The sequence below is a fragment of the Narcine bancroftii genome, chromosome 6 (genome assembly GCF_036971445.1).
Source record: "Narcine bancroftii isolate sNarBan1 chromosome 6, sNarBan1.hap1, whole genome shotgun sequence".
NCBI classification, from domain to species: Eukaryota; Metazoa; Chordata; class Chondrichthyes; order Torpediniformes; family Narcinidae; genus Narcine; species Narcine bancroftii.
The window spans coordinates 241,420,538-241,435,202 of record NC_091474.1 but is presented as its reverse complement, the minus strand read 5'-3'; the positions used below and the strand labels follow the sequence as shown (position 1 = coordinate 241,435,202).

The 14,665-nt window shown below is 52.2% G+C and overlaps 1 protein-coding gene across 2 annotated transcripts in view; it reads right to left on the bottom strand.

Moving 5' to 3' along the window:
- The window catches only part of vegfab (vascular endothelial growth factor Ab), a 42,985-nt gene extending 39,119 nt beyond the window's left edge, over positions 1–3,866 (bottom strand). The window contains exon 1 of one of the 2 annotated variants that reach the window (XM_069887806.1): positions 3,017–3,866. In XM_069887806.1, the coding sequence (XP_069743907.1) occupies positions 3,017–3,082 (66 nt within the window). In that variant the 5' untranslated portion in view covers positions 3,083–3,866. The remainder of the gene's footprint in view (positions 1–3,016) is intronic. The other variant, XM_069887807.1, reaches the window with a different exon arrangement.
- Between the last annotated feature and the right edge of the window lie 10,799 nt (positions 3,867–14,665).

Sequence of the window (14,665 nt, the reverse complement as noted above, 5' to 3'; positions counted from 1 at the left end):
GTATATGTATGTGTGTGTGTGTGTATGTATATGTATGTGTGTGTCTATGTATATGTATATGTGTGCATGTATGTGGCTGTTAAAATGTGTAAGTATGTATTTATGTATGTCTATGTGTGTGTATGTATGTGTGTAAATATGTCTATGTGTGTGTATGTATATGTATGTCTATGTGTGTAAGTATGTATATATGTATGTCTATTTGTGTGTATGTATGTGTGTGTATGTGTGTGTATGTGTGTATGTGCGTGTGTGTGCATGTATGTGTGTCTATGTATATGTATATGTGTGTATGTCTATGTGTGTAAGTATGTATATATGTATGTCTATTTGTGTGTATGTATGTGTGTGTATGTGTGTGTGTATGTGTGTATGTGTGTGTGTATGTGCGTGTGTGTGCATGTATGTGTGTGCATGTATGTGTGTCTATGTATATGTATATGTGTGTATGTCTATGTGTGTAAGTATGTATATATGTATGTCTATGTGTGTGTATGTATGTGTGTGTGTGTATGTGCGTGTATGTGTGTGCATGTATGTGTGTGCATGTATGTGTGTGCATGTATGTGTGTGCATGTATGTGTGTAAGTATGTATATATGTATGTCTATGTGTGTGTGTATATGTATGTGTGAATGTTGGAGGAGAATTTGACAACTGCATATTCTCATCTGGGCGGCCGCGGGCGAGTGGTATGACCGAGTTTGTCCAGTTACATCACCCTGCTCGCCTTTGCTCTGTGCGACGGTTCTCTGGGTGTTGCGGTGCTCGTCCTGTCGCTGGGCTGTTAAAATGAGCATGGTCGGGCAGCGAGCAGTGACAGGCAACCCTCTCTCTGGAAATCTATTTACCCCGTCCCCCCACCCCATTATAATGCTGCTCTATCTCCCCCCCCCCCCCCCCCCCCCCGCCCCATTCCTTCCTTCGGCCTGGTTGCTGAGAATCATCCTATCCGCTGTTCAGTGGACCCTCTCCCCATCACAGGTGTCGGGGGACGTGGGGAAATCCTAAAAACCCCATGCCCCATCGTGAGGGAGAGTGGGGGTGGCGAGGCAAATGACATGAAGGACGGCGAGAGGAGGGAGAGAGGGGGACAGGCGAGGAGGTGGGGGGGGGGAGTGTCAATCAAGACAGGAGTGACGGCGAGGGAGAGGGGAATAGAAGGAAGAGGGGATAGAGAGAGGGGGATATAAGAAGAGAGGGGAGGGGGATAGAGAGAGAGGGAGTGGGATAGAGAGAGAGAGGGAGGGGGATAGAGAGAGAGAGGGAGGGGGATAGAGAGAGAGAGAGGGAGGGGGATATGGCCACAGGGTTAGAGTGGCGGACGAGTGGGGATAATGGGGGAGACGGGACATGGAGAGGGGTCGCGGGAAGGAGAAGAGGGAGCGGAGAGATGGAATGGGGAAGAGGGCGTCGCCTTTGAGCGGGCTGAGCAGAGAAGGTGGCAGAGGGTCGCAGGTACGGGTAGTGCCAAGGAGAAGAGTCGGAAGACAATAAGGAGGCGAGGAGAAAAGAGAAGGGGAGTCCTCAACACTTAAGAGAGGGGAGGAGGCAACGAGTAATCGAGGGGCTACAGCGGTTCTCCAGTGGCCGCTCAACCCCAGTCCCTGGTTCCGCTCTGAGAAATGTTTTCAAATGCGCGCGTTTCTCTTTTTTTTTAAACAAGTCGTCAGTAATTTTTCATCATTTCCTTAAAGAGAGGGTGGGTACGATGGGTGGGATTGTATATTTGTCAGAGCCTCCCTCCTCTCCGCGGGAGTCGGGACCGGGTCTCCGAAACTAGTCCCAGGGTTAAATCTGGTCTCTGCACTGGAGTGTGAGAACACAAAGGATCGGAGAAACGGGGAGGGGGGTGGAAGCGGGGGTCGGGGAGCGACAGAAAGGGAAAGTGGAAGAGAGACAAGCAGGATGCGTAAAGGGGAGAGAGACGGGGTGATGGAGGTAAGGCAGAGAGAAAGGGGACACGGTGACACAGGCCAGAGATGAGCGAGAGAGACAGGGGTAGAAAGAGGGAGAGAGGTGGGGAGAAAGGGGAGAGAGTCAGGGGTAGAAAGAGGGAGAGAGGAGAGAAAGAGGAGAGAGATGGAAACGGGTAGAAAGAGCGAGAGAGGCGGGGAGAAAGAGGGAGAGAGGTGGGGAGAAAGAGAAGAAAGAGGGAGAGAAAGGAGAGACAGGAGAGAAAGGGGAGAGAGGGAGACGGGTAGAAAGAGGGAGAGAGGTGGGGAGAGAGAGACAGGGGTAGAAAGAGGGAGAGAGGTGGGGAGAAAGGGGAGAGAGTCAGGGGAGAAAGAGGGAGAGACAGGAGAGAAAGAGGAGAGAGATGGAGACGGGTAGAAAGAGCGAGAGAGGCGGGGAGAAAGACAGGGGAGAAAGAGGGAGAGAGGTGGGGAGAAAGAGAAGAAAGAGGGAGAGAAAGGAGAGACAGGAGAGAAAGGGGAGAGAGGGAGACGGGTAGAAAGAGGGAGAGAGGTGGGGAGAGAGAGACAGGGGTAGAAATAGGGAGAGAGGTGGGGAGAAAGGGGAGAGAGACAGGGGAGAAAGAGGGAGAGAAGGGGAGACAGGGGTAGAAAGAGGGAGAGAGGTGGGGAGAAAGGGGAGAGAGAGACAGGGGGAGAAAGAGGGAGAGAGGTGGGGAGAAAGGAGAGAGCGAGACAGGGGGAGAAAGAGGGAGAGAGGTGGGGAGAAAGTGACAGGGGGAGAAAGAGGCAGATAAAAGTGCGGGGGGGGGGGGAGAGGGTGATAGAGGAAAGTAGAGAGACACCGAGGTGAGAGAGTAGATGAAACAAGAACCGGAGAGTAAGTAATGGGCGAGAGAGAGGTGGTGGTGGTGGGGAGAAGGGGATGAGAGAGAGAGAGCACCGAAGACAGTGGTAGGAAGGCGCGAAGATAAAACGTAAAAAAAAGAATTTGAATTCCATACCCCCTGCGCGCTGTCAGCCCAACACACACGTGTTACACTCCGTCAAATATACATTTTCAGTAATTAATAAAGACATGCGGAGAGAGCTGTGACTTGCCTTGGCACTGTGGAAGTACAGGAGAGCAGCGAGGAGGCAGTTGAGAACGCTGAGCAGCGAGTTCATGGCTGCTGGTAAATTATATCCCACAAGAGTCGCAAATTCCTTGATTTTTTTCTCTTTTCAGGTTTCAGAAATATAATTGGCGATTCGCTACGCGTCTGTAACAGTCATCCTAGGGGTTTAATTTAGACAGAACTGTTAAAGCAAGAGGTGGCGAGACGCTCCTGTTGCAATCGCTCCGATTCGCTGCCAACGTCAAAGAATCAAGCTCGCTAGGTAAATCTCCGGCTTGTGTTTCCTGGTGGCGTTCCCTTGCCTCGGCGCTTCAGTGTAACATCCCCAGCGGACGCCCGGTCCCTTGAAGGTCTCCTCTGTGTTATAATGTCCCTCGTCTGTTCAGCGGCGAGTCGTCTTCGACCGAGGCCACTCTGCACGGAGGGAACCGTTCACTTCTCTCGGCACAGCTGCGGGGGGGCTCCCCCCTGACGACCGCCCACCCCCCCCCCCCCCACTTCCTCGTCGGTGGCCCTCTTCAAATCCACTTTATTCTCAAAATTAAAACAAAGGAAAATAAGTCGATGCTGTGATTTTCTTAAAACAATCCAAGTTTCGGTTGAAATGAATAAAATCCACGATAAAACAAAAAAAAGAATCCGTAAGTGTATTTCTCAAATTAAAGAGTAAGGGGGGGAGAGAGAGAGAGAGAGAAATCCTTCCAGAGTTCGACCTGGGATTTGAACGTCTTGTGTTGGTAGATCCGTCTGCTAGGTCGGTGACTGCGTCCGCTCTTCTCACACTGGGGTTTAACCCAGAGAAGGCGGAGTCTAAAATACCATTGGGTCTCCGACCCTGCAGTAAAAGGTCGCTGATTTTTTCTCTCTCCCCCCCCCCCCCCCCCCTCCCTCCATGCCACACTAGCGATGCATTCGGAGCGATTCGCTACTGCGCGCAGTCAGAGATGTACTGCCCCAACAAGGATCAGTTACAAAACGGGCAAGAAAGTTCCGAGAGCCGCTCAACAAAATAATGCAGGAGAACATTTCACCTCCCCCCTCCCTCCCTCCCTTTCACCCTGCCCCAAGGCTGGCGTTTCTCTACCAGCCTTCGCCGGGCGCTGGCTTGGTTGATGGCCGCGATCATTGTTTTCGCCCAGGTGAACCGAGGCGGGTTGGGCTGTCCTTGCAAACCCGAGAAGCGAAAACCGGCGGCGGTGGTGGTGGGGGTGGGGGGGATTTTAAAGTGAAAGTTAGATCCTCTTAAAGCGGCAACGCTCGATTCCCCACTATTGATGGTGGGGCCGGTTTGATCTCTCTTTTTCGACTTTATTGAATCGTCTCCGTCCTCTGAGACCCTTTCAGGACCGGGTTGGGAGTTAACGTAAAGCATCACAGCGCAGAGCAGGCCCTTCGGCCCGCGATGCTGTGCCGACCTTGAAGAAGGACTCGGGCCCCGGAACGGCGCTTCGCCTCCAATGGACGCTGCAGGACCGGCTGAGTTCGGTTCACGCTGTTTGTGGAGTCCCCATCGCCATCTCTCTCTCTCTCGCCTGCCTCAGAGTCTTTTTGAATGATCCGCGCTGGGACCAGCCTCCACCCCCTCTACCCCTGGCAATGCATTTCCAGGCACCCGCAGCTTCTCCGTGAATTAAGAGCGAATATCTGTGCTGGCCGAAGTGCTTCCCCAGACTTGGGAGTGCGGGGTAGAACAGGACAGGCGAAGCCAGGGTGAGTCTGAATGGGTGCTGGATGGCTGGCACCGAGACTGTGGGCCGAACGGCTCGCTCAACAGCCGCCAGGCTTCTTGAACCTTCCTGGCAAACACCCGTACTGATCCAGCGCGGCAATTTATTTCCAGTTGTGAATAATCCTCATTAACTTTCTGTCTTTTGCTTTGCCATTTTTATAGGGGGCGGGGCGTGTTTTATCTCGCCCTGAAGCTGCAGCAAGGGAGACTTGCCTTGCATCCGTGCGTTCAACGGAGGTAGGCAACAATAAACTAAATTCGTTCAACCGGAACGGTGATTTTAGTGCCTGATCCCCGTGCGGGAGGTTCGTCCTGGGGGGGTCAGCCCGGCTTGGGTACCTACCTGTAACGACGGGTCTAATCGAGGTCGTCCGCCGGACCTTGAGTAAAAGGTCCACTTCAGACACCCCGATCTAGGGCAATGAACTTCAGGGCCGGTCTGGCTTAGCCCGGCGGGCGACTCTGCCCACTTGGCGCCGCCCGGCCCTCTCTCATTCATTTTGTTCTTCCGCCCCCTCCCCCTCATCCCAGGGTGGGCTTCAACCTACCCTCGCCGTCCCTATCCCCTCCCCACCCCGCCAATCCTCGCGGAGTATCACAGTCTGTTGGCAACCCTGGACAGGGGCTCATTCCTTCAGGCCTGAGACAACCTCCTCTGGACGTAGCGAGGCTGAGTCTTTACCATAATCACGGCTTTTGTGTTTCGCCTCAAGTACTGCATCCAACCCGGCATTTGCAGCGGGGTTTATAATCTGCATCTGAACAACTCCTCGCTCCCCCCACCCCCTCTCTCTCTTTGTGCCTATTTTACTCTCTGTCCAGCTCTCTCCAAGTACAGTGTGGGTCCGACAGTTTTAGGTATCGCTCTGGACACCTGCCCACCACCCCCATCTCGCTGTTTGCATTTCTTCTCCCTCCCTTCGCCGTTCATCATTCTCCATCGATCTTATCTTTCGGTTCTCTCTCTCCCAATCTCTCCATCCCTCTCTTTCGCCAATCTTCCCCCTTCCCATTTCCCTCCCCCCTCTCTCTCTCTCGCTAATTCCCGCCCCCTTTCACTCCCCCAATCTCTCCTCTCTCCCTTTCTCCTCAATCTCGTTCCCCAATTTATCTCTCCCCAATCTCTCCTCAATCTCTTCCCCTCTCCCCTTCTCACTCCCCAACCTCGCCTTTCACTCCCAAATCTCTCTCCTCAATTTCTTCCCCCCCCTCTCTCTCTCCCCTCTCCCTTTCTCACTCCCCCTCCCTTTTCTCTCCCTCCTCAATCTCTTCCCCTCTCTCTCTCTCTCTCTCCTACCAGCCCCTCGCCTTTCCCAAAGCCCGGTGCAGTCTAATCTCTATTTATTTTTCTCGTCTTCCTGTATGGGTCCTGCTTTGAAACACCGAGGAGGCTTCAGATGAATAAGGAGATGGCGCGGAGGAGGGGACGAGGGAGTTAAAGATAGAGAGACCATCCCGGAAGGGGAGGTGGGGGTGAGCAGGCAGCCACACTCGCGGCAGAAGCTGCTCGACTCAAACTGACATTGGTCCGATCTGAAGAGGACATCAGGTGGATGTTAGGGTTCAGCAGGGAGTAGAAATCTGGGCTTTGCAGACATCAGGTTTTCCCAGCTCCGGTGTTCTTGTCACCACCCTCTCTGTCCGTCTCTTCCCCTCTTCCAACATCGTCTCTCTTTCTATCCCTCTCTCACACTTTCCGCATTCAACCACAGATACTTTATCTTCTCCTTTCTCGGACATTCTCTCTTCCTTACATCCTCTATTACTCTCCCCTCTCTCGTACACTCGCCATTACCCTCCCTCCCCAATCTCTTTCACACTCTCATTCCCTCTTTCAACCCCCTTCCTCCCCTTCTCTCTCGCACAACCTCTCCTCTTTCCCTCGCCCTTCCCCTCTCTTACATACTCCCTCTTTCTCTCTATCACACAATCCCTCTCTCTTCCTTAATAACACACCCTCTCTTACACAGACCCTCTTTCGCTTCCTCGATCACATATTCCCTTTCTCTCTAGCACACTCCCTTTCTCTTCCTCTACAATACCTCCTCTCTTACACACTCCCTTTTTCTCCATCACATCCTCTCTCTCTCACACACTCTCTCTTTCACATTTTTTCTCTCACACATTCCATCTCTTACACAATCCTTCTTTCTCCCTTTCACACTCCTTCTTTCCCTCTCTCTCTCACACAATCCCTCTCTCACACACTACCTCCTTCTCTCCCTCTCACACACCCCTTTCTCTCTTACAAAATCCTTCTCTCTCTCCCCCTTCTCCCACACTCCCCCTCTCTCCCACACTCCCCCTTTCTCTTCCTCTCTCCCACACTCCCCCTTTCTCCCACACTCCCCCTTTCTCTCCCACACTCCCCCTTTCTCTCCCTCTCACACACACACTCCCTCTTTTCCTCTCTCTCCCCCTCCACCCCCCCTCCCTCCTCCTCCCCTCCCCCTCGTCCCCTTTCAGGCGGGGAGGAACGGCCTGATGCGGGAGCATCTGGTGAAGTGCCTCCGCCCCATTGGTTGGCTGCGGCGAGGCGGTTCCCTGTGCGTCATTGCAGCGACGGCTCACGTGATCCCCACCTCGCCACTCCAGCCTCCCGCAAGGGGCGCGTGCGCGTGGGGCAATGTTGCATTTCCCCACCCCCCTCCCGTCGGGGACGGGACCGCAGACGTGTCCAACCTCGTCTCCCTTTCAGGTCACGCAGCTGGCACCAGAGTCGGAATTCTTGACTCAGCGCACGGATACTGAGGTCTGCAAGATGATGGCCTCTGGCAGCGTGACTGCAACGTGAGCCCATCCAGCAGAGCATTGCATCTGGCTCCATTCCGTGCAGGGCACGCTTTTCCACCCCGCACGACCCCCCTGGATGAGACCCCAGTCTGTCATCAGCTCCCGAGCCTCTGGATCAGATGTGACTGGAATCTGCAAATAAACCTCGGAAACCCTTGACTAGATGCCGATTAGAAACGACCCAGATGTCCATGATATAACCACCCCCCCCCCCCCCCCCCCAACCCAGTCAGGAAATCCACTGTTCTACAACCATCGGTGGAGGTTCCATCAGTAATTATTCATCTGCATTTACTTGCACCAGACCCTATGGAGATCGGTTCCAGGGATAACCCGCGGAGTCCCTCCAGCTTCACGCGACTCCAGCTCTTGCTTGTCCCCAGATCCCGGTTGCTGGGGGGTCGCGAAGGTCGTGGCGAGGCGGCGCTCACCTGTCTGCCCGTCCATCCACCCACAATGAAGGAAGAGCGGCGCCTGCTCGCTGCTGGGGCCCAGAGTGAGCCCTGGGGTCCCAATTATTTTAATGTGTTACTGACAAGCCCAATCCCCCCCCCACTCAGTCTTTAAGATCAGGACTACGCTGGCAATGTTCCCACGAACCCCTTTGGAACGTGGTATTGCTGACTGGCCTGTCTTCACAACTAATTATCATTCGGCGTTGGCGACCACCTCCTGCACCCTTGCCAATGTCACTGCTTTGAATCCCCCTTTATTCTCTCGGATTGGAAGCCTCTTACCACTCTTTCTCCTTTTGCTCTCCCTTTCTTTCTCGCTTTCAACCTTCTCTCTCTCTCTGATCTTCCCGTGGCTGGGAAGCTGTCCAAGTGCAATATTTCCGCCAGTCCCACCAGAAGGTGCCTGCCCACACCTGGCCACCAAGAGAGGAGATGTTGTGGACAGAGCAAAAGCAGTTTCCTTCCTGCACCAACACACCCACCCAAAACCCACGCAGGAGAAATAAATCAGAAAAGACCTTTGGTCCCTTTATGGGTACGAGGTTCCGCTCAGTCTATGAACCCCTTGGCTTTATTGATATTATTGGTCAGTCAGCTCCTATTGCCCTGATTTTATTGCTACACCATCCCTTATTGGTTATCGACTCCTTGATCATTGATCTTATTGGTATTGGTTTGTGCATCGACCCTTATTGGTGTGCCACCCCAACTGGTCACTCAGAACCCCTTGTCCCATTCATCTCATGGGAATGTCAGTCCCTGTCTGGACATGAACCTTTCGCTCCCATAGATCGGTACAGCAACTCCCATCTGTTCCTTGGACCCATTGATCTCATGGGTCCACCAATTCTGATTGGATCTTCAGGATCCCTGGTCCTATTGATTTTATTGGTAAGCTGACCCCTATTGCTCGTGTCAACTGGTTCAATCTCAAAACCGCATGGCTTAGTTCCACATGCTAGCCTCATTCAGTACCAGGAGCCTGGACATCCTCTCACTGTGCACCCTCTCCCTCCACAGGTCAGCATCTGAATCCAAGGACATTGGGTGGTGGTGAGGCGACACCCTGATGGCTGTCACTCAAGAAGTAAATCCAGAAGAGACTCACTGGTCGAATTGTTGGGGCGTGAGGGTTGCTCTGTTACAGAAGGCTAGGAGTTGGACGCTCCTTCTTTGGAGTTGAGAAGAACCAGGGGTGATGTCACAGAAACATATAAGGTCCTATGGGGGCTTGACGGGAGATACAGAGAGTTTCCTACTCGTGGGGGAATCTTGAAGGAGGGCACACAATTACAAGATTAGGGGCGGTCATTAAAACTAAGGTGCACAGGAACATCTAGCAAAGTGTGGCAAACTCTCGAACGTTCTATCCTGGGGTGGGGGCGGAGGGTAGAGAGAGCTGAAGTAGAGGCGAGATCACTGGAAATATTCAAAGTTTAAGATATTTTGGAAAGATGGGGGGGGGTGGGGGGGGGATAGATGGGAAACGAGAGGGGAAAAAAAGAATACGCCCCGGGGCAACCATGATCATAATTGAATGAGATTGATGGACTGAGTGGACTTAAATTCCTGCATCTATACTTTGAGACAGACAGCCGATCCCCTCTTGTCCCTCCACCATCAGGGATCTGTCACAGGTTCCTCATGTCGACTTGGGTGGGCTTCGGGGTGGGGGGGGGGTGGTTGAATATCCCCTCACCCCACCCCGTCTCGAGGGAATGGCTCACCGGCTGTCGCGGTGGTCCCACTCCCAGGTGCAGGAGTGGAGCGGCGTTGCCCTTTTAATTGAAACTGTAAAGGGAGAGCGGGTTCTACTGTACATGCAGTTACACACGTCCGTTTTTCTTCCGTTGTAAATGGAAATTATGGATACAAATTCCTGTATTAAAAGGGATGATCCCTCCGAATGAAGTGATGTGCCACCGCACACACAGACACACACCAATGCAGGCGCAATACAAATGATCTGCAGACTTTTTTAAAAAGTTGGGGAAAGGACAGTTAATGAATAATTTAAAAAATTGGACTCACGTGTAATCTTTTGCAACCGGTTCAAGCCTCTGAACAGAAACTGCGCCAATCAAGAGCGTTCCTCTCAAGGTCTGAGAGTTGGGGGGTGGGGGGGGGGGGGGGGGTAGAGAGGATGGGTGACAGTGTGGGGGCTGGACCAGAAGTGAACTGCCGGCCGCTTTGGTAATCGATCAGCATTTGTTACTGTGCCCGACGGATTGACAGAAACCCGCCTCTCTTAAGGAGACCGCGTCTCTGCAGTTGGGATCAACGGGTTCATTGCACTGAGAGCAACGCCAATCGATTTCACACTCATTTAAGGCAGCCTTTACAAAATGTGGAGTTCACACCTTTTTTGTCCTTCATTGCACTTATTGAAGCGTGAAACGCGGGCCTCGGCGTCGCTTAAAATTGCAATGTAATTAAATGTTGAATATTGGAAGGTCGGATTGTGATTGGAAGGACACACATTCGCCTCCAAAGCTGAGTTCTTGCCTCCTGGTGGAGAGGTCATTAAGTGTGTCTGTGTGGGCGCGTGCGGGAGTGTGGGTGTGAGTGCGGGAGTGAGCGTGACCGTGGGTGTGAGTGCGGGTGTGAGCGTGACCGTGGGTGTGAGCGTGTCCGTGAGTGTGAGTGCGGGTGTGAGTGCGGGTGTGAGCGTGTCCGTGGGTGTGAGTGCGGGTGTGAGCGTGTCCGTGGGTGTGAATGTGGGTGTGAGTGCGGGTGTGAGCGTGACCGTGGGTGTGAGTGCGGGTGTGAGCGTGACCGTGGGTGTGAGTGCGGGTGTGAGCGTGACCGTGGGTGTGAGTGCGGGTGTGAGCGTGTCCGTGGGTGTGAGTGCGGGTGTGAGCGTGACCGTGGGTGTGAGTGCGGGTGTGAGCGTGTCCGTGGGTGTGAGTGCGGGTGTGAGCGTGTCCGTGAGTGTGAGTGCGGGTGTGAGCGTGTCCGTGGGTGTGAGTGCGGGTGTGAGCGTGTCCGTGGGTGTGAGTGCGGGTGTGAGCGTGACCGTGGGTGTGAGTGCGGGTGTGAGCGTGTCCGTGGGTGTGAGTGCGGGTGTGAGCGTGTCCGTGGGTGTGAGTGCGGGTGTGAGCGTGACCGTGGGTGTGAGTGCGGGTGTGAGCGTGTCCGTGGGTGTGAGCGTGTCCGTGGGTGTGAGTGCGGGTGTGAGCGTGACCGTGGGTGTGAGTGCGGGTGTGAGCGTGTCCGTGGGTGTGAGCGTGACCGTGGGCGTGTCAGTGAGTGTGTGCGTGTGCACGCGCGTGAGTGTGTGTGTGTGTGTGAGTGTGTGTAAGAGAGAGAGAGAGTGAGGGGGGGGGGGGAGAGTGTTCTTGTCGCAGTGAAACAAGGATCTTCGTGGACCAGGTAGCCGGTTGACAGCCTGACTGGGATTGCCAGCAGAATGAAGTCGTTGAGCAGCTGGATCGAACGCAGGAAGGTGCCCACCTTTCGGGGGGTCTCCTGGGGGAGCAGGTGGAAGCAGAGCCGGTTTGTTCCGACTCATGAACCCTCTGTGTGTGCCCGTCATTCAATCCCATCGCCGCGCCGGGGTCTCTGCAATCCAGCCTGTCTCTGTGCCTCGACTGCCTGTTGCCTATCAGTCTTTGTGGGGTTATGTTGGAACCAAGTGTCAAAGAGGAAGAGATCAGAGACGGTCAAACATTTACAGAGAGACACACGCGGTCGCGCCTTCATCCAGGCTGGATTTTGGCAATGTTTCTGTGTTGTTTGTTTGCAGATATCTGTATCCAGGTATGATACAAATGTGTTCTTTAGTCTGCGTATCTCTGTATTCTTCAGAACTATTTGAGTCGATCTCCGTGCCTGGTTGAACACGCGTTATCTATGTAGATTTCAGTGTGTGAAAGTTTATCTGTGTGTGTCTTTATATCAATAGACGTATTTATGAGTTTGAATCTTTTTTTAAATTAAGTTGCCAGCCCAAACCTCAGCCTTTTGGTCAAGGCCAGCAGGAGAACACCCCCCCCCCACCCCACCACCTCCTCGCCCTGTCCCCCAAATGGAAATCTAGTGCCAGTCCCTGGGCACAGGGCTTCCCCAACAGCACTGGGGGAACAGCTTCATAGGAACCCAGAAAATGAGCAGGGAAGGGCCCTTAGTACCTGCTCCACCATTCTGTACTATCATAGCTGATCATGCAACCTCGGTATCCTAAGCCTGCTTTCTCTTTGCACCCCTTGACCCCTTGAGCCAACAGGGTCACATCCAACTCATCAAACGAACTAGTCTCAACAAGGTGCTGTGGCAGGATCTTCCGCAAACTCATGACCCTCTGAATGAAAAAGTTTCTCCTTATCTCCATCCTAAATGCCACCCCCCCCCCCCCCACCTCTTCTCCTTGGACTGTGGCCGCTTGTTCCGAACTTTCCCAACATTCTTCCCACATCTAACCTGTCTGAACCTGTCAGAATTTATACCTCAATGAGAACCCAACAATAACCTCACACTCAATGTCACCAAAACCAAGGAGCGGATTGTTGACTTCATGAAGGGGAAACCAGGGGTTTATGATCCCGTGATCACTGGGGGAATCAGAGCTGGAGAGGGTGAGCGATTTTAAGTTCTTGGGAGTTACTATCTCAGAGGATCTTTCCTGGACCCAACACACTAAAGGCATCATGAAGAAAACACGTCAGCGGAGTTTGCGGAGGTTCGGTATGACATCAGAAACCCTGGCAAATTTCTACAGAGGTGTGGTGGAAGGTGTGCTGACTGGCTGCATTACGGTGTGGTATGTGGACACCAATACCCCTGAGCGTAAAGCCCTCTAAAAGGTAGTGGATGCAGCCCAGGACGTCACAAGCAAAACTCTCCCCACTATTGAGAACATCTGCAGGGAACACTGCCATAGGAGAGCAGCAGCAATCAACAAGGATCCACAACCACCCAGCGCACACTCAGTTCTCGCTGCTGCCTTCAGGAAAGAGGTGCAGGTGCCACAAAACTCATACCCCCAGGTTCAGGAACAGCTGCTCCCCCTCCACCATCAGACTCCTCAACGACAAACTCAATCAGGGACTCATTAAAGAACTCTTACTTGCGCCCTTTATTGATTTTTTTCTCTCTCTGTATTGCAAAATCAGTTTGTTTACATTGCTTTATTTGTTTACATGTGTACGTTGAGTTTCATCCATCAGTTCCACTGTCCAGGGATCAGTCTGCCCTCCCTCAGTTGGAAGAATGAATGAACTGCTGAGTTTCTCCAGCATGTTTGTGTGTTCCAATCAATCCCAGCATCTGCAGATTTTCTTGCTTCACTCAATAGCAAGAATGCCAATTCAGTCAAGTCAAGTTAATTGTCATCTGATTGCACAAGTACAAGCTGACAAAAAAGCGTTCTCCGGTCCTCGGTGCAAAATACGCAGACACACACACATATAAACCAACAATACATATTGCAGGACAAGTATTGTATCTATAAAAATAAATAAATGTTGTTCTGTTCAAATAAGAGTCTCGGACGGTCAGTGTGAGCAGTTCCCTTTGGTCATTCAGCATTCTCACTGCCCGTGGGAAGACGCTATTCCTCAGCTTGGTGAGGCTGGCTCTGATACTCCTGTATCTCCTCCCCGACGGGAGCCCTTCCTCGGATCAGGAGATCAAAGCCGCACACAATACACATAGTGCAGCCTCATCGAGGCTCTGTCCCACTGCAGTAAGGCCTCCCTGCTTCTCTCCTCAACACTTCTCGCCTTACAGACCAATGTACCGGGGGTGGGGGTTAATGGGGTGTAAGTTGGGCATTGGACTCGAATTAGCCTGTTATGGTGTTCTATGTCTAAATTGAATTTAAAAAATTTTTTAAATGTGCCTTTTGCTTACTTTGTCGCAGTTTCCAGGAATGATTTAAGGTGGAAACTCCCCACCACCTTCTCAAGGGCAAGTAAGAATGAGCAATAAATGCTGGTCTCGCCAGCAGCTTCCACAAACCAAAAGAAAAATTAACAACAAAAAAAAATTATGCCTACTGACTGGAGGCACATGGGAGGCTGCAGACAGTGTAATCTGGAACAACCACTGGAGGAACTCAGCAGGTCGAACAACATAGAAACAGGCCACACTATTCTTCTGCCTAGACCCACTGACCTTTCCCCGGACCATACCTCTCCCATCCGTGTACCTATCCAAATTTTTCTTAAACGTCAAAATTGAGCCTGCATTTGCCAATTCAGCTGGCAGCTCATTCCACACCCCCACCGTTCTCTGCATGAAGTTCCCCCTAAAGCCCCCTTTAAACATTTCTCCTTTCACCCTGAACCCACATCCTCTTGCTTTTGTCTCACTCACCTTCAGTGGCAAAGGCCTGCTTGAATTTACTCTGTCTATATCTATCATAATTTTAAATACCTCTATCAAATCTCCTGCCTTCCAGGGACTAAAGTCCTAACTTTTCCCCGTAACTCAGTTTTTCATGTGTCACCAACATCCTTGTAAATCTCCTCTGCACTCCTTCAATCTGAGTGATATCCTTCCTGTAATTTGGTGACCAAAAGTGCACACATAATACCTCAAATTTGGCCTCACTAATGCTTTACACAATTTAACCATCACATCCCAGCTCCTATTCTTAATATGTTGATTTATGAAGATTGATATGCCAAAGGTTTTCTTTACAACCCTATCTACT